Raw genomic sequence first — 20,614 nt, 5'->3', positions numbered from 1 at the left:
CGTCAACAATGTTCTTCTACTTCATTAATGCTTCAGTCTTTAATTTTTTGCTCTCCGTTTCAGATAAATACTTCAAAGTTTAATCGTATAATTGCATTTCAGATTTAATGAAAATATTATTGTTTTTATAGTTTTCTTTAGTATAGTTTTTAGTTTAAAACTTATAAGTTTATATTGTCGGGCTCTTTGATCAATAGTTTAGAATTTAATATAATTTATACTTAAATATTTTTAATATAGTTTAAAATCGGAATATGTTAATGTTCCTATATTGACATTTCATTATTATTATTATTTTAATATTATCATTCAGATTTTATTGTTATTAACTTATTGGTATTATTTTTTTAACATTATTACTCAAATCCCATTGTAAATAGTTTTAAATTGCTTATATTATTTTAAATATTTTAATATTTAAATTTAAAGTATGAATAGTATCAATTATTTATTTATTTTCTTGAATAGTTTTAAAACACTTATTATTGTTATTATATTTAATGTAATTAAATAATTATTGTTATTTTATTTTTTGGCTACATTAACAATTTTAAAGTTCAAGAATCTAAATAATATAAATTTCTAATTATTATTTTTATTTATAGACTGTCAAAATTTTAATATATAATTTTTTTAATAATAATAATATTTAGAAATTAGTACTAGAGAAATTTAAAATAGTTAATAATAGATATATACAATTTAAGAGTTTATAAACTTATAATAATGTATATATTATTAATTTATTATTTTAGATTTTAATCAATACAATAACATATCTTTTAATTATTGAGAAGATATTTTATATATTTATTAGTGAAAATTTAAATTTCACTCATTTATTAGATTTAATAAAGTTTTACTTTTTAAAAAATATTAATTATGATTGTTTTTATTAATTTGGGTTTTATACTAATAAATAGAATCTAGATATTATAATTTATAAATGCACTAAAAAAGTATTTATAATTTTAGCTCAATACTTACGTAATATTTTTTCCTCTCTATTAATGTTGCAAGTTGATTTATAATTTCAATGGCATCTGGCTCTGCATCTACGTCGAACTCAGTTGGTGCAAGTCAACCTGCTGGAAGGAAACCCCCTAGTAGTCATGATGCCACATGGAAACATGGCGTAATGGGGCCTGTAGCAGGGACTGTTATTTGTACCTAGTGTATGAAGAAGCATAGTGGAGGCATCAATCGCCTCAAATACCATCTTGCAGGCATTCCTTGTCGTGATGCAAAGCCATGTAAGAAGTGTCCTAAGCAAGTCAAACAAGAGATGATAGCCCACCTTGCAGCGCTAAATGAAAAGAAATTGGAGAGGGCAAAGCAACAGGCAGCAATACAAGAAGCAATTGCTCCTAATTTGTCACGTTCAACAATAACTGAGGTGGATGTGCAACACATTGTTGGCTCTACTCGTGGTCCACACATGCGTGCCAATCATCCTCCTCCATTCCAAGCAAATTCAATTTTGTGCCTACAAATGAACCAGGATCACAACCTTCATTGGAAGCTACTGGGTGGAATAGGGAGGTGCACAAGGAAGCAGAGCAGGCTTGTGCAAACTTTTGGTATTATAACAACATTCCCTTAATGTGGCAAGGAGTCCATATTGGGAGAGTTTGGTGACGGCATTGACAATTGCGGGCAAAGGGTTCAAAGCCCCTACTCCAAGAGATTTAAGTGGTAGGTTGCTCCAAGATGCTATTGTAGATGCAAAAGAAATTGTTGCTGCTAAAAAGAAGCAATGGCAAAAATATGGATGCTCAATTCTCTCAGATGGTTGGACGGATGGGAGAAACCGCAGTATTATCAATTTTATAGTGGTTTCAAAATGGAGTGATGGGTTTTCTAAAGTCAATTGATGCCTCTAACAAACCGCAGTCTTATCAATTTTACAGTGGTTTCAAAATGGAGTGATGGGTTTTCTAAAGTCAATTGATGCCTCTAACATAATAAAGAATGCAGAAAATTTGAGCTGATGTTGGAGGAGGTTGTTTTAGAGGTGGGCATAGAAAATGTTGTCCAAGTTATTACTGACAATGCAGCAGCATATGTGACAGCTGGAAGGTTGCTTCAAGAGAGACATCTAACACTTTTTTGGACCCCTTGTGCAGCTCATTGCCTTGACCTTCTTTTGGAGGACATAGGAAAAATTGATTGGGTGAAACCAATTGTCGAAGAAGCACGGGATATAACAAAATATATATATAATCACCCATGGGTTCTTCAATTGATGAGAGAGCACACCAAGGGAAAAGAACTTGTGCGATCAGGAGCTACAAGGTTTGCAACAAATTTCTTAACATTGCAAAGCATTACTAGTTTATTAAGTCCCTTGAAGCAAATGTTTGTGAGTCAGTCATGGGTGGAGTCAACTTACTCAAAGAAAGCTGGTGGAGAAAAGATTATAAAAATCATTTTTGATGTTGATTTTGCAACTAGAGCATTAGAGATTGTCAAGGTAACTTCAACTTAATTTAATTTACAAATTGAATCCTTTATTTTTTATTTTAAATTTTAGATGTTTCTTATGTCATTGCAAGTTGTAATTTGATTTATTTTTCTACTTTATACTTTGTAGGTGATTGAGCCACTGGTGAGGGTCTTGCACTTGGTGGATGGTGAGAAAAATGTGATGGGATATCTTTATGAGGCAATGAATAGGGCAAAAGAGGCCATCCAACACTATTACAAGGGAGACGCAAATAGATTTGCCCCTATTTGGGACATCATTGATCGCAGGTGGAATAACCAACTCCACCAACCCATTCATGCAGCGGGGTACTTTCTCAACCCCAAGTTCTACTTCTCTGAGTCTAATAGCTTCACAGATTCTAATGGCGAGGTTATGGAGGGTCTATTCACATGTATTGAGAGGATGGCACCTACAAGTGAAAGGAGAGACCTCATCCTTTTAGAGTTGCAGAATTATAAGGCAGCTAGAGGGCAACTGTTTTCTTCCAAAATGTGTATACGGGGAAGAGAAATCCAAACACCAAGTGAGAAAAAATGAGGTCCCATATCTTGCAATTTATGAATTACAATTATCAATAGAATATTGTTTAATTACACACAAAAATAAATATATCTTATGTGCAGGTTCTTGGTGGGAAGATTTTGGTGGAAATACGCCGAATTTGCAAAGATTAGCTCTCCAAATTTTGTCTCAGCCTTGTAGCGCTTATGGCTGTGAGCGTAATTGGACCCTGTTTGATGCCATTCACACAAAGAAGCGTAATAAGTTCACACAAAAATGCCTCAATGATCTTGTTTTTGTGCAATATAACCTTCGGCTCTGCACAAGAAAAGTGAGGGATCAGCCAGATGAACTCATTGATTTGGATGACATTGATCCCTATAGTGATTGGACAGTCCAAGATGAGGCCTCCTTATTTACAGAAGATGAGATTGCTGATTTTGAGAGGCAAGCTATGGAGGATTTGCCTACAGCAGAAGTAGGGGAGTTTGGACTTGATGAGATTGATCTGGTGGAGGAGGAGCCACTGCCATCTGCCAACATGGTAGAGCTGCATGCACAATCTTCTACACCAAGAAGGGAACCAGATTTGACTGCAAAGACCATCCCCTCTACCTCTCGTTTTTTTCTCTAGGGCGGGGAAGACAAAGATGTAATAACTTTTAATCTCTCAAGTTTCCTAAATAAGAAATTTATGATGGTGATTTTCAAATACAACAATCATCATAAATTCATAATAGTTATAGTTTGTAGCTAGCTATTGTATTCATTTTCCACTATTTGGCTTAGTATGATGAATCCATTTTGTAATCCATATGCTTTGGAGTCTTGGACAATCAAATCTAATAAAAAACACTCCCTCATGGTTTTCAGACTTGTTTGATACATTTTGCAATTAGATTTTGCAAAAAAAAGGTGATTTTATGAGAAATTTTAGTACTTTTAAAGTTGCCGAGGTTTTTTCAAGTTTTTGCCAAGTTATTGCTGAGTCACAAATAATGGGCTTGCCGAGTACTCTTCGAGTCCGAGTATGCGATCTATGCGTGGGATAGTGATCCGATAAAAGAATGTTTGAAAAAGGCTCAAGTGCAATGAGTTATTCAGATGCCCATATTTTGTATTAAGGAGTTTAAAGGCCCCTTACGAGAAATGATCGAGACGTTTGATAGGTTTTCAAAGATAAGTACAGTCTCCTACATGAACTATCTAGCACAGATTTCATTAACAGTCGTGGAATTTAAATGGGTGTTTGGCTTGCTAGAAAAGGGGCACAAGGTTGACTTGAAGCCGAAGAAAATAACTACAGAGGGGAAAGATTTTTACATCTGGTTGATATGTAGGGATGATCTTTTGCAGGCAGAGAGAGATTCTTTGAAGAACTCTTCAAAGACTAGAGGGGTGAAGAAGTCCTTTGTCAAAGAGGGGCACTGGCGATGCCTTCTGGATGTAGTCAAGAGCCGACTCATAGGATCGACTCGTGCTTTAAATAGCTTTTTTGCTCGGATATCATTGATGAACAACCTAACTAGTGGCAGAGAGTATGACTGGTTTGCATTGCTATAAGAACGCATGTATGTGTTTCTAACCCTGCAGCACAAAACATTTTGCATGCCACACTATGTGATTGGACTACTTCTGGACGCTTTGATTAGATAGATTCCTTGGGACATCCTATTGAGGGAGGTCCGACCGAGACCCTTGGCACCAAGCAAGCCCAATTGAGAGTGAAGTGCCATAGAGGATGAAGATAGCACTTAGGCTGATGAGGACGATGAGGTGGAGGTAGTCACGATCTTTGTCGTTATTTGTATGACCTATGTTGTCCACTACAGCACATTTGATACCCATTACCAACAATGCTCCCATTCCTACTTTTGGCCAACTCAAACCACCCATTAATATGAATCCATCCATAGTATTGACTAAAAAGGTAATCGAGGGAGCTCCTGTGATTCCTAAGAGAGAGATTGTTCATCTGATAGACACAATGATAGTGACTATGGAGGCGAAAATTGTTCCTAAGATAGATATGGTGATAGTGATTCCGGAAAGGGAGGTAGTGTCAGAAGAGGCCATGGAGATAGCTAAGGAAACGTCGGCTATACAAGCTCGCGAGACAAAGGCAAAGCAGGTGAAATTGGAGGTTGTTGGATCATATCTTGTGGTGATGGTAGATACTACCCTGTTGGTCGAGCCTATTGGAGAGGGTTCTATGGTGAGAGCGATACCTAAAGGACCATGCCCATTGGACTGTGTGAATGCATACCTAACACAATGATTCCATCTCCCACTAGCCATCCATGGGCCTTCGATACAGTTACCCATGAGAGATATACCTCAGCCTAAGATTGGGGAGTTAGCAAGAGAGAAGTCTAGGGTAGTGGCTACAACCGCACCTAACACGGAAAGATGTCAACGAGAATAGGCAGATGTGAGGCCTGTAGAAGAGACTTATGAGGCTATGGTGAAGGCCGTAGAGACAACACTCAGTGCACAATAGCTGGTTACAGATCCATTTCGAGCCACCCCTGGAGAGGACATAGAGGCATACTTGGTGGATGTGGTGAGATGAGGCTGTGAGGTGGTGGTTTCCGTACAGACTAGGGCCTTTGATGATGTGTGTCAGTAATTTAGGGATATGTTATCATTCATGAGAGGGGGGTGTCAAGCGGCATTTGCCACCTATTTTGAGCCACACGAATGGCCTAAGACAAAGACTCAACAAGTGTTAGAGGACTGGACTACTAGGGAGTCAGTAATGGAGGGAAGAGTCGAGTCAGTAGTGGAGGAAAGATAGTCCAAGTATATAGGGATGTCTACTATGCTCAAAGACGGATTGACACTAACAAGATTGCAGTAATAAGGAGGGATCGGGAGGAGTCAAAGTGGGCTCAGGATGAGTCAGCTACCTCAACAGTGGAGCATGACATGGTTGACCAACAGTCCTCTTGGGAAAGAGAGCGAGTAGAGCTTATGTACAATTGGAGGCCACCAAGAGTTAGTTGACACAGGTACAAAAGGAGTGCACAACCAAGGAAGCTGAGTTGAAAGAAATGGCAGTGTTGTTGAAGGAAATAACAGAGACCCAGCTGCAGGAAGAGGCAAACTTGGGGGTACGGACCAAGCAGATGTATGCATTGTGGGCTCAATTGGACCATTCAAAGTCAGTACCTCTAGGGACGCTTCCTCAACACCCTTCATCTTCATATTAGTTGTCTTTTTCTTATGTATATGACGTAAAACACCGTCTTCATTTTCTTTGATGTTATCAGGAGATGACATTATTTTTTGGGGAGAATGATGTTGTCGGGTCATTGTGTTTCAGGAATAGTTTTATGTTTTCGAAATAATTAATCATATGTTAGGAAGTCAGTAACCGAATGCATTATGATGCGATGGTTGAGTCGCAACCCTTCAAGTACTATTTGTATACTTGTCTTGAATGAGAAAGAGATCATCATACTCAGTCTTATTGTATTGCGACGTGATGTACTAGAGATAAACATTAATAGAATGAGCAATCTGGTTTCCTAAACAATTGTGTTACATTTACTTTTGTGTTGTGATCTCTAGCATGTATCAAAACTAGTTTACCCCTGATGGTAAACAGATTGTGTGACAGTGTCAATAACTTGTCTGGCAGACTTTGGAGAAATATGGTACAAAAGTTGAGTATTTGTGCAATAGTTGAGTAATTTTGAAGACAGAAATTGAATACAAGGTGTGTTTCTCATACAAAGCCAAGCAAGACATTACAATTATCTTGAGGAGAAGTTAGTCTTTGCTAAAGTATATTGATGCTATGAAGATTGATCTACATACTAATAACTACCATATATTTAAAAGCAAGTTGGCTATCTTTGCCAATGTGCTCACGCAACAAGTTGTAGGTCATTTTATATAGGTGTTTTTTGCAATGCACCGCCTACTTGTGCATACCCCATGGCACACCTCTATTTACATTCACCAAGGATCCCTTTCCAGAGCCAACAAAGACAAAGAGCCAAATAGGGGAGGCATCAAGGCTTCTGGAAACAAATCTAATGTAGGAGCATCCTGGCATAGTTAGAATTCCTGTATGTTGGAGTGGTTTAGACCTTGGAGTTGGAGAACTTGGTTGAAAGAAAGTGATGCTTGGCCATTATTGAGATAGTTCTTGGTTGTAGTTCTATCTGAGGGACTCGGTGAGCAAAGGAACATGATTATGCTTGTGGTTCTCATTTGATTATCTACTCGGTAGAACTAGTGCTCGCTGACCATATGGAAGCTCGATAGACGTGTTTGCTCAGTATGCTCTACGTATACTTGGCGTGCTCTATGGTTTTTGCTGATGCTCGATGGTTTAGTTCACCGGTTGGGTGTTCTTGGGAGATTTTATCAGCTAACTGGTGCATTTAATATGCATAGCGCGTGATCCCGACGTGGATCGATCATGGGATGTATGAGGACCTATTTGGGGTCTTGGTTCTTTCTCCTATGTGCATTTAATGATTGTTGTAAGCCAACTAAACCATATTATGCGTGTTTGGGTTCTAGACAATTCTATTTTTGACAGGCCAACTTGTGGTTGTACAAGTATAAAAGGAGGGTTTGGGTAGCGTTTTAGAGAGTGAAGTCAAAGGGTGGTAGCAAATATTCAAGAAGGAATCTGGAGTTGAAAAGTTTAGCAAAGCTAGTAGCTAAGTGTGGGCTTAGGAAACAAGAAGATTGATTGGTGGCTTGTGAGCACGAGTTTAGATTTTTCTTAGTGTTTCTACCAGATTGTTGTGTTGTACAAATCTGGGCTAGCTAGGAGTTATTTGGATATTGTGACATCTTGTGGAACTATTACTGTAATCACTTTGTATTTGGTCGTAATTGAGAAGCCTTACAACCTGACACATTGCATGTAATCAGTTATTTGATGAATAAATTGTTCGATTTTCTATCAGATCTTGTGTTTGTTGTGTTTTTGCTATGTAGTTATTTGTTAAGGGCTTGGTCACCTCCACTGGGGGTTCACTTGACCTTACACTGTGTCAGGTGGTATCGGAGCAAGGTTGATTTATTGCTTTGGGTTTTTGAAGATCTTGGAAGAGGCCTCCGAGAAGATTGGACCCTAGGGTGATTGCAGATCTTTGTGATACGGTAGAGACCAAGATTTCAAAGAAGGCTAGATCAAATTTCAGATCTAAGATGGATTTGATGAAGAATGATATGGTCATTGAGATCATGAGAGCTATAGCTAGTGTACCAAGCAACGTGGGTATAAAAGATGGTTATGAGGATTTTGTTGAAGACTTTGTGTTGTTGGATCTAGTGGTGATGATAGAACCAATCAGATGGAGAGATTTGTTGAAGACAAAAATGGTCAGTTGGATAGATCTAAAGCTCGGTTGAAGCTGAAGCATAAGATGGAGATTCCCAATTTCTCAAGTACTTTGAATTCTGAAAACCCGATTGATTGGATTGGTGAGTTCGAAGACTACTTTGAGTTAGATGATATTGGAGATTTTCTTAGAATGAGTTTGGCACAAACTAAGTTGAAAAGGCCATTTTTTTTGTGGTGGAAAGAATTGGAAAGAGATAGAGAAGAAGAAGATGAAATGAAAATCACTCAATGGAGATTAATGGTGACAAAATTGTAGGCTAAGTTCATTCCTATTGATTATGAACATGAGTTGTTTAAGAACTTGCATAATCTAAAACAGAAGGTTATGTCTGTGAAGGATTATATTGAGGAGTTTTACAAGTTAACAATTCACTTTGGACATAGAGAACTTTCTAAGGAGGTGGTGGCAAGATATATTAACGGTCTGAGATTCAATATTCGGGATGAGATTGGTATGCTAAAGATTGATTCAATTAAGGATGCTTATGTGTATGCTCTAAAGGCAAAAGATAAGTTGAAGAGAAGACATCAAGGTAATTCCTAAGCGAAGGAGAAGCATGAACACTTGGTGAACGATAAATAGATTGCCAAGGATGAACCAAAACCTGTTGAACAGAGGAGAACCGGTAGAGGTGTATTTAAAGGTACTTATTATAGATGTAGTGAAGGACATAGATCTTTTGAATGTCCCAATGCTGATAGGAAGGTCAGTGATAGTAGAGATGTTGTGGTAAATGATAATGAGGACTCGGTGAATGAACCCAAGGTGGAAGATAACTTTCTAGCTCAGCAAGTATTGTTGGGTAAGAAGGTGTTGAAGCCTTGTCAAAGGAGGAATTTGACTGGTTGCAAGTCTAGACGTAATTGCTGGAAAATGATTGTGAATAGTGGTGGTATTGATAACTTAATTGCAAAGGAGATGGTTCAAAAACATGGTTTGAAGAGAGTGAGACATCCTTGTCCTTATAGGATCAATTGGTTGCAAGATGAACATGCTTTGGGGGTGACGGAGTATTGTCTTGTTGATTTTCAGATTGGACAATATGTGGATCAAGTGTTGTGTGATATTGTGGACATGAGTAGTTGTCACATATTAATTGGTAGACCTTGGCAACATGATTGCAAGGCAATGCATGATTGTGTCAAGAATGTGTTTACTATTGAGAAGAGTGGCAGGAAGTTTTCCCTAATTCCTTTGCAGAATGTAGAACTCGGTAGAAGGAACCTGAGTTTTGGTAAGCGAGTTGAGTTGAATAATTCTCGAAGGGTTAGAGATCACTGTGAAAAATAGACCTGTGGAACACCAAAGACGGATGTGAAGCAGAATAAACAGTTGTATGTTGCAGGAAAATATTTGCAGAAGTGGAACAAAGGCAAGAGTGTACAAGTTGAAGACTTGTATGACATGTATGGAAGAACCAGTATGGGGTTTATGTGTTTAATCTCAGAAGTTGTTCTTCTAGTTACTAAGAACATCTTTTGCACCTGGGGTGTCTAATGCAAGAGCATCCTGGGGTAGTTAGCATTCCTGTATGTTGGAGTCATTTTGACATTGGAATTGGAGAACTCAGTTAAAAGAAGGTGATGCTTAGTCACTATTGGGGTAGTCTGTGGTTGTAGTTTTGCATGAGGGACTCAGTGACTGAAAGGACTTGGTTATGCTTGTGGTACTCGGTTGATTATCTACTCGGTGGAACTAGTGCTAGGTGACCACATGGAAGCTCAATAGACATGCTTGCTTGATATGCTCGACGTAAACTTGGCATGCTTGGTGGTTTCTGCTGATGCTTGTTGGTTTGGTTCACCGACTGGGTGTTCTTGGGAGATTTGATAGGCTGACTAGTGCATTTAATATGTATAGCGTGTGATCGTGACGTGGATCGGTCGTGGGATGTGTGAGGACCTATCTGGAGTCTTGGTTCTTTCTCCTATGTGTATTTAATGATTGTTGTAAGCCGACTAACACATATTATGTTTATTTGGGTTCTAGATGATTTTATTTGTAATAGGCCAACTTGTGGTCATGCAAGTATAAACAAAGGGTTTGCATAGTGTTTTAGAGAGTGGAGTCAAAGGGTGGTAGCAGAGATTCGGGAAGGAATCTAGAGTTGCAAAGTTTAGCAAAGCTAGTAACTAAGTCTAGGCTTGCAAAGTTTAGCAGAGCTAGTAACTAAGTGCGGGCTTAGGAAACAAGAAGATTGCTTGGTGACTTTTGAGCACAAGTTTAGATTTTTCTTAGTGTTTCTAACAGATTGTTGTGCTGTACAAATCTAGGCTAGCTAGGAGTTATTTAAAATTTGTGAGATCTTGCAAAACTGTTACTATAATTGCTTTGTATTTGGTCGTAACCGGGAACACCTTATAGCCCGACACATCGCATGTAATCAGTTATTTGATGAATGGAGAGTTGGATTTTCAATCAGATCTTGTGTTGTTTTTTGTGTTTCCGCTGTATGGTTATTTGTTGGGGGCTTGGTCACCTCCATTGGGGGTTCACTCGGCCTTGCACTACATCAAAATCTCAACACGAGATCCTTAGGGATAGTGCTAGCTGGAGATTCTTCTCAATTAAAAGGGGCTAAAATGAAAGGCAAGTTCATGGAGGAGGCAAGAGAATCCGTCTGCATCTCTTAAGGGGGATTTTATCGTTTTTGAATTTTCACCGGTTCTTGGGATAATATCTATAGTCTACTTTGATTATGATGTCACAGATAAGTTTGTAATTAGTTACAAGTTTCTAGTTCGCTAACTGATTTTTGTTACTAGCCAGATAATTTTGTAACTATTTTGTATACCACCTTCTGTTGTTTTCTATTGGAGACTATTAGTTCAGTCGAGGAACTAGTTCATCCATATGTAAATGCTATTATATATCAATATAAGTGCAAGCTTCCACCATTTACCTTTAAAAAAACAAGTTATCAATTCTACCTATAGCATCTATATGGTACTTTTCTTTAGCAATATATTATTGTGTTAAGCTTTAATTCAATGAAAGATGTCATCTGCATTATGAAAAGCAGAGTAATGTGAATTGCCGCGATTCATGCGATTCAAGCAATTTGGCAATCCAACTAAGGTCGGGCAATTTTTGGTGAGTCGATGAATCGGCTTGCCGATTTTTCAAGCAAAAGTTGCATGAATCGCCAAAATCGCAATTCATGCAAAAAATCGCCAGAAATCACCATGAATCGGCACCTAAAATCGGTCGTGACTAGCATGAATTTGCAATTTAAAAACATAAAAATTAAAACACTTTTTTTATGTTTTATTGTGTCTTTCCTCTTTCTTATAACCCTAAAGGGCCTTCTAATTATTTAGTATGAGAAGAAGAGAGGAAAAGTGAGAGAGAAGAAGAGAAAAGAGAAACCATAGGATTGCAAACAGCAAGAAAGAAGAGCATCAAGGAGATCAAGAATTAGTTTGGGGAGGCCATAAGATTGCATTGGCAGCTTTAAGGAGCCAATACCAACACTCCTCAACTCATTTGCAAGAGGTAAGTGTTGATTGTTTTTTGTATGTTAGTTTATTTTTCATTCTTTTGTCAATTTTTTTAAGTTCTCATTTATAAATCTTGAATGTCTTTTAGTTTCTACATGTTTTTTTACTGAATTGCAAGGTGCAATCTTGCAAACCCTACAATTGGTTTTTATAACAAATAGCAAACATCTATTTGATTTTACATTGTACAATTTGCTCAAAAATAATGTAGGGTTTGCTGTTTTTTTTTTTTAGTTTAAGTTCTTAATGGATTTTTCTTATTGCAGCATCCTTAGCTTTCATTTTCCATAATCCCTAAAAAGGATGAGGCTTGGATCTATACTGAAGAACTTTCTGGAAGAACAAAATATCAAACAAAATATTTCTTTTGTAAAGAAATAAACTTGGGTGGCATCTATAGATTCAAATATCATATTGCAAGCGTACCTGGACATGATATTACCCCGTGCACTAAACAAACCACTGAGGCAAAAAAAAAAATGTTATATGGCATTAGAAGCTTTGGAACAAGGGAAGTTAAATAAGAAAAGACAACTTGAACAGTTAGGTGCTATTGGCTCCCATGCGCCCTCACCTGCATCCGCATCCGCATCCATAGGTTGCGTTGGAGAGGGTTATTCTAAGCCTCCCTTTCGTCCCAGTGCTAGTACTAGTGCTACTGCTAGTCCTAGTGCTTGTCCTAGTGCTAGTCATTCTTATACTAAGCCTGGGCCTATTATATTTCAGCCTAGAGTGTGGAAGTCCAGATTGGATAGTTACTTTGTGCCACGCACTACTCCTGGCTCACAAACCTCACTTGAGAGCACGGGTAGTTTGAACAAGGAAATTCATGATGCTGCCAGAAAACAAATTTGCAAGTTTTGGTACTTTTGCAACATTCCATTTATTGCAGCGAGGTAATTATTTCTTTTTTATTTGCTCTTTTTTAATTATTTAATATTTCTACTTGTGTAATCATAGATTCATATTTGATATTACATAATGATTTGTTATCTAAAGACTAAATTTCTAATCATAATCTATTTGTGACAGGACTCCTTATTGGCAAAGCATGATAGATGTGACTATTTGTGGTCTGGGCTTTAAAGCCCCTACTGAGGCTGAGTTGAGTGGCTACCTCTTAGAGAAAATGGTAGAGGACATGAAGTTTGAGCTAGCCAACTACCGAAAGGAATGGACCATAAAGGGTTGCAGCATCATGACTGATGGTTGGACAGATAGGAGGGTAAGAACACTCCTCAATTTTCTTGTTTCCTGTGGAGGTGATTGATCATTCTACTTTCCTACATGCTAATTTAAATTTTGATTCGTTGATTGCTAATTTGTTGATGGTCCATGAATCATAATCATGATAATTAAATGTTTCGCTCTATTTCAATTTTGTACGATCCACCATGTTCATCAAATCTATTGATGCTTCTTCTCAAGTCAAAAATGCCACATGCTTGTGTGAGGTTATTGAGGAAGTCATAGCAGAGTTGGGGGAAGAACATATGATGTAGGTGGTGATGGATAATGCAACAAGTTATGTTGCTGTAGGTAGACTTTTAAGTTTTAACTTTTAAGTTTAACAGTTTAAGTTTTTAACTTTCAACTTATCAAATTTTGAACTTTTCTAATTCTAAGTTTCTTAACATGTGTAAATACTAAAATTCTAATTAATTTTAAAATTGTTATAGGCAAACTATTGATGGAGAGGCACCCCACTATATTTTGGACTCCTTGTGCCATACATTGCCTTGACCTCATGTTGGAGGACATTGGTAAGATTGAGTGGCTAAAATCATGTGTCGAAAGGGCAAAAAGTATATGCAAGTTTATATACAACCATGCATTTGCCCTCGCCACAATGAGGAAATACACGAAAGATAGGGAGCTAGCTCATCTAGGCATCACGAGGTTTGCCTCAAATTTCATCATACCGAAGTCCTTGATGACATCAAGGGAAGAGCTGAGGTGCATGATTGTTGGGGAGGCATTTAACATTTAGTATTGTTATTTATTATTTCATAATTTTAATTATTTAATGATTTAGCTTTATAATTTAGTTTTTAGTCTTGACTCAATTTATATTTTTACATTATATGCAGATCAGTGAACCCCTTGTATCTCTCCTACGAACTGCTAATGGGGAGATGCCCTCTATAGGCTACATATACGAGGGCATACATAGGGCCAAGGAGGCTATTAGAGCCCAATATGCAGGAGTGCCAGAGAAGTATGGTCCAATTTGGGACATTATTGATAGGAGATGGAAAAATCAGCTTTATAGGCCCATCCATGCAACTCCCTATTACCTTAATCTAGCATATTGTTTCCTTCCTAAGCTCAAGGTGGATGAGGAGGTTCTTACCGGCCTATACACAGTCATGCAAAGGTTGAGTCCTGATGGTAGTGTCACAACTGCAACCATTGAGCTGGACAAATTCAATAATAAGGAGGAGCTGCTTTTCTCTAGTAGGATGGCCATAGAGGCTCACACATCATTACAGCCAAGTAAAAACAATATATTCTTAAAGTTAACTCATAATTGTTAGGACTTATGCATTTTAGTTTTTGATTTTGTAATTTAGCCTTAAAGTTGTGCTTGTAAATGAGACTGATTGTTTTTCTTTTCCCTCATTTCGAATAGATGGTAGCAAATGTTTGGGAAAACAAGCCCAAATCTTCAAAAGATTGCCATCCGTGTTTTGAGTCAGCCTAGCAGCACTTCTGGATGTGAGCACAATTGGTCCATGTTCGAGCATATCCACTCGAAGAGGCGAAACAAGTTGCCTATGCAGAGGTTGAATGATCTTCTATTTGTTCATTACAACCTTCGCCTTAGGACCAGACAAATTTTGGCCATTTACTCCTCTCCGATCATTCTAGAGGACATTGAACCAGAGTCAGAGTGGCTCACTGAGGCCACAGATGCAACTGTCTTCACTGAGGAAGACCATGAGTGGGTTGACCAGAGAGGTATAGAGGCAGAGGTTGTGGCTATGGCAGAGGAGGCTAGAGCACATTCGGGCATTGGCAGATGCACATGTGCACGCACAAAGCATGCCACAGATATAGGCCCTAGTGATGTTCATGCACCCATCACACATGCGGGGGCTATGGCTCAGCGGTCCTCTAGGACCTACCTTAGACGCCTTTGTAGAAGGCATTCAAAGGCTGAGTCTGACCCTGAGGCTACAGCTGATCTTGAAGATGATGATGAGCCTAAGGCATGAGCTAGAGCCTTGTTTTTTCATTTTGTTTACACTTTGAATTTACAGATAGACATGTGTTTCATGATTCTTCATCATGGATCTTCATCTTACATAAATTATGATTTGATGTCATTTTGATTTGGTTTTATGATTATCATTATGGATCTTTGTCTTACACACATTTATGATTTGACAACATTTATAATTCTATAATCTATATATCTATCTCATGACTCATTATGATCCTCTGATTTTGATTTACTTAAGCTACAATTTACATTTTACGTATGTGATGGATTTATCGATTAGGTTTCTTGTTTATGTTAACTTCTATTTGATGATGTTATAGTGTTTTTTGGTTATATTCAGTAAAGGGTGCATGAAACAAGTTTTAAATTGTTAAAAACATTAAATTTCAATAGTTTTTTCACTTTGCCGATTCATAGTGGCGATTCAGGTGATTCATAGGCGATTCACGATTCGAGTAAGCCTTGCCGATTCCAATTCGGTTCCGATTTTTGGTTCTTTGATGAAAAGTAAGTGAACTTCCTTTTCCTAATACAGCATGAATAACTTGTTCAAAAGACTAATACTTTTAAATTTTTTAGTTTAAGATATCTTTATAGTTATCATATCATGAATGGAATATATCTTCAGCAGATGTATTTACCATTATAAGTAGAGTAATAATGCAGTGGTATCTAGTTTTGTCTAACATGCAAAGTTTTCCATGGTTTAGAACATATTAAACTAAAATGTCTATTAGCTAGATTAATTGGTCTAGCTATACCATTTTCAGTTTATCACATTCCTACTATACAAAGATTATGCAACATTATGAAATAAGAGCATTACCTTTTGCTTTAGTACAACCTCAGACTGGCAACATTTTATTCTTTCATAAATGGTTTTCAGTTTGTGTTCATACTCTTTCAGCCGATCATTATCTGTTCCCCTAGATCCAAAATATCCACTATTTTTAGATAGCCTTCCAATTGAAGTACCCTTCTGCAATTTCTCGATCCATGTTGACAACTTTTCTACTTCTTTCTGCATATCAAGATGGAAGCACAATCCACAATTAATGGATGAAATCTTGTCATTTACCTTACAAATTATTAGGAAGAATTGTACTTTTGCAGTTACCTACCAAGTAAAAATACAATATATGAACAAGAAGATTGCGGAGTAAAATTCATAATCTCAAAGTTCTAGATATTTAAGTTACAATATTGCCAATAACATTGACAAAAATAAATGCAGAAAGATAAAAATCATATCTTCTGTAAAAGGTATTGAAGAAATCTGATATAAGAGAGTTTCTATGACTAATTGTTAAAAATTTCAAACCTTGGAGATTTAAGTCCAAATGTTAAATAGCATTGCATAAATCACAAAACAATGAAAACTTCAAACTGCAGAAGCATTTAAAAATAATTCCACAAACAATTTTTGTTCAAATTTAAAATCATGCAAGAAAACCTCCACAGCAGCACACCTCACAGATTCAAAGAAATCCACTTAGTATTTCATTCCTTCAAAAGACATACTTAAAATGGATCTTCTAATCGTGTTCCTACCTTTATACTAATTCAACTAAACACCTAATCTTCCCAAAAACAGCTTTAGTTACACAAAGATCCTTATCACTTACAAGGATTAGATGGAACACAAGTCTAAACCGCTAGTGTTCATCTACACTTAGTTTCACTTGAAACCCTAAAGGTGAAATGCAAAACAAAATAACAAGAACCACTGATCCCTGTGGATGTGATTGTTTAAATTGTTAAAATTGAAGAAAAACCCCTATATTCTAGTACCAATACTACTATTATACTCCTCCATTGCATCATATATTCCAAATAGTAAGTGCAGTACATTAATAATCTGTTTCAATGACATGTTTTGATATTGTCATCCACTGAGCCATTAATGAGGAGCAACTCTATTAAAAAAGTACCGAACATGGACTCAAATAATTTTTAGTGTATTTTATTATAAAGGCAGGTGTCAATAAGCTTCACACACAGAGTACATAATTAGTAAGTTTCATATAAACTATACTGTACTCTTAGGAGAAGTAGCCACATAGCATTGTCAGTAGGCACATAATACAAACTCCAGTGCAGGAAATCAAACCATATATCAAAACATATGTTTTTCTTATGCATTAAAAGGCCATTCATAAACTCCAAGTGAGGGAGGCTGAGTATGAACATCTAACAAGTTAATAACCAAAACGGAATATTTTTTAAGACTTTCAAAACTCACCTGCCAAATTTAAGAAAAGATAATCATAACCAATCCAGCATGAAAATAGAAACATTCATTTTATCTTTCTTCTAAATATAGCCTTGGCACATTAAAGAAACACTCATACACCCTTAGATGGTTTACAAAAATTGTCTCTGTAATGTCCCCGACTTAGTAGGTTTCTAGAGTTCAGTTTAGTCAACTCATCATCGCGACCCTCATGAGGTGACGTTTGGATTTGGGGGTCTTTGTTGAGAAATTGCTATTTTTGGACTTACTATTTTCAGTAAGTCACTCATGGCCAGTTACTATTTTTGGTTGAGCAGTTCAGGATAGGTGATCATCTGGCTTTTGGATATTTCATCTCTCAATGGATTTTTAATTAAGTCATATTTATTGGGTAGTATGTTGGCTCTAATGAATATTTAATGCACACTTCATCAATTGTGATTTATATTATAAAGTGTCAAGACTTTATATTATAAAAGTTGCTTTTAAGTTAAAGGTGTGTGCATGAAGCTGAATGGCTTAAATTGCATTATAAATATGGCTTTTTGGGGAGAATCAGAGATATCTTGAATATGTATTTTCTTTCTTGATTATCCAGTGAGAGTTTCTTGAAGTTCTGAGAATTGCTCTAAAGGTTGGTTCTGCAAATTTCTGCTGTTGTATGGCAATTTGACAATTTCTCCTACTGTTGCTAAGGAGAGAATTCTTTTCAATTGATTTATGAGATTGGTGAAAGGTTATCTGCAAAGATGTGGAATCATCGAATCTGACTAAGGGCGTGGATTGTGATCTCATTGGCTGCCGTCCCCAAATTCATCAACAATTGCCCCAAAACTGGAAATGCAACTACATTTTTGGGAGGCCACTTGTGTTGTAAGGCGGTAGGAAATCATTGCGTGAGTGGTGTGGCTTGGACCGGGCCAGTAAATTGCTGCCATTAGGGATATCGTGCACATTATAGGGTCTATGGTTGCATCTTGGGCAAGTTGTCAGCATCATATAGGTTTGCGATTTTGTTAATATTTTGCGAGAGCCTTTTTGGGAGATCGTGATCATTGGCGGGTGGTCTATACATTCTGTAGGAGCCAATTTCTTGTTGGAAGTTGCACCATTGGACACCTATGATACAGAGAAATCATTGTTGCAAACGGGTGCCACAACTAGCCGCTAGGTTCTAAGTCATATGTATTGATTTGGAATTTAATTAGTATAACTTTCGCAAAAGTTTGGTGAATGCTTATTATTTCATTTAGTAGGAAATTTGAAATTGTTGTCTATGTTTGAAATATAAAAATCATATATTCAAAAAGAAAAACCAAAAAATTCAGAAAACAAAAAAAAATTAAAGTTGCTTTCCTTAGCATCCCAGTTCTGGATAAGGGTGGGTTTTTACAATGGTATCAGAGCAGTTTCCTGCCAGCCTACAGGAATTGGGCTCAGTTGATCAGAAGTTGATATTATTGATTCCGCATTTTGAGACATGGATGGTGAACGTAGATTTGTGCCAGGTATGCACTATACCTAAAGGAGACATAATTTTCCTTCCACTTAAGGAGAGCTTGAGATTTAGTTTGGCTTGGTTGATAGTCCAGGTGGTTCTGGTGGCATTGGACTACGGGCCACAGATGCTGAGGTTGATAGAGCTGCCTTGCAGGCATTTAGGAATATTGCAGTCGAGCAACAACAGATGATAGGTGTTCTACAACAATTGTTTGATACCTTGCAGCAATTAGCTTTGCCTCGGGACCGAGGTAGAGAGAGAGTTCGAGAAATTTTAGTTGATTCCAATAGGTCACGAGTGGATGCGGGGCCCAGGGCTAATGACAAGCATAGGATCAAGGATCGTCTCAGGATGGATGATAGGAAGGATACGACAGGTTAAATTGGTGCTCAGGATAGGCCATAGAGACCCATTTTCTGAAACTAGAGTTAGATGCAGTTAGCACCACTTTTGATGCCACCCCTTTTGTTGATGATATTCTAACTCATTTTAATGGTTGGGATGCTCTTCCTCATGCATTGAAGGATAATTTGAGTTTTGACAGATCTCTGACACAGAAACGTGAACATTCCAAGGGTAGGCCTGCTACTAACAGACAGCGACCTAGGCACACGGAGCGTCATCAGGTGGCTAGTAAGATGACACTAGCTCATTTTGATGGGAGCGGTAGAGTGATTGCTAGAGCTTGGGTCCACAAGCTCAACACCTACCTCGCTTTGCAACCTATGACTAAGGAGGATGCCATCAAGTTTGCTATTCTACAACTCGACGAAGTTGGGCATGATTGTTGGTACCATGGTTTAGTATCTCTCCATCATGATTAGATCACATCATATCAGAAGTTTCTCGACACATTGATTGAGCATTTTGACAAGGACCCCGAGGTTTATTTTAGGGAGTTGGCTCAGTTGCGACAGATAGCTACTTTGGAGGCATTTATCAGTGAGTTCCAGAAGTTATCAGTGATGGTATATGACATATCAGAGAGAAAGAGGGTTATGCTTTTCATTGAGGGTCTTGTTGAGCCACTCAGAGGTTGGGTTAAGTCATTAGACCCTCCCTCACTGTAGGAAGCTATCAAGAAGGCCCGTAACTTAGAGGCTTCTACAACTAGAGGCAAGTTTCCCTTGAAGCTTGCTATGTCTTCTTACAATAGGAAAGCTCCTTGGAGAGAGGAGAAACCTGAGGGTAAGCGTCCTATTGCAACTCCCCTGGAACGGGAGATGATTAATGATTTAAGGAGGATGTCATGTCCCTAAATTTGAATGTAATAATTTAATTTAATTAACTAATTAACTGGTCCCAGAATTTAAATAATTTAATAAAAGGACCTTTAATTAGTTTAATTAATTAATATGGGCCCAAGTTATTATTTGTATTTGTGGTTCCGATTGATTTAATATATCTCAGACCTATTTTTATTTTAGTTTCCGTTGGTAAGTTTCGTCGTCGACTATCTTTGTGCACCCTTAGAAAGGTTTTCCCCAACAGGCATTTAAGCACGGCTTGTATGTAGTTGTAGGTATGCATTCTGATTATTTATTTTGTACTATGAATTCCCGTTGGGATTCTCTGTTGTTCGCCATTTCGAAAGTGAAAGATCTTTCCTACTTGACTCATTCGGTTTCGGTGGGATTCAACCCTCACTCTATTCTGTTGCATGTAATACTTCGCTCAAATCTGGCGAATAAGAGCACCATCTTTTTGCAAATATTAATTGAAGGATATTCGTGTTCAATCTTCATTCTTGTTTGGTTTATTGATGAATTTGGATCGATAAATTTATGGTTGCA

The 20,614-nt window shown here is 37.4% G+C and overlaps 1 protein-coding gene across 1 annotated transcript in view; it reads right to left on the bottom strand.

The window, feature by feature from the left end:
- LOC149532428 (Early-responsive to dehydration stress protein (ERD4)) overlaps window positions 1-20,614 on the bottom strand; it is a 416,579-nt gene that overhangs the window by 246,434 nt on the left and 149,531 nt on the right. The window contains exon 5 of the mRNA XM_089805383.1: window positions 15,914-16,108. Coding sequence (XP_089661509.1) covers window positions 15,914-16,108 — 195 coding nt within the window. The remainder of the gene's footprint in view (window positions 1-15,913; window positions 16,109-20,614) is intronic.

Source organism: Cupressus sempervirens, chromosome 10 (assembly GCF_028749045.1).
Source record: "Cupressus sempervirens isolate cs-2001-9-10 chromosome 10, ASM2874904v1, whole genome shotgun sequence".
Taxonomy (NCBI): domain Eukaryota; kingdom Viridiplantae; phylum Streptophyta; class Pinopsida; order Cupressales; family Cupressaceae; genus Cupressus; species Cupressus sempervirens.
This window is presented reverse-complemented; position numbering and strand designations above follow the sequence as displayed.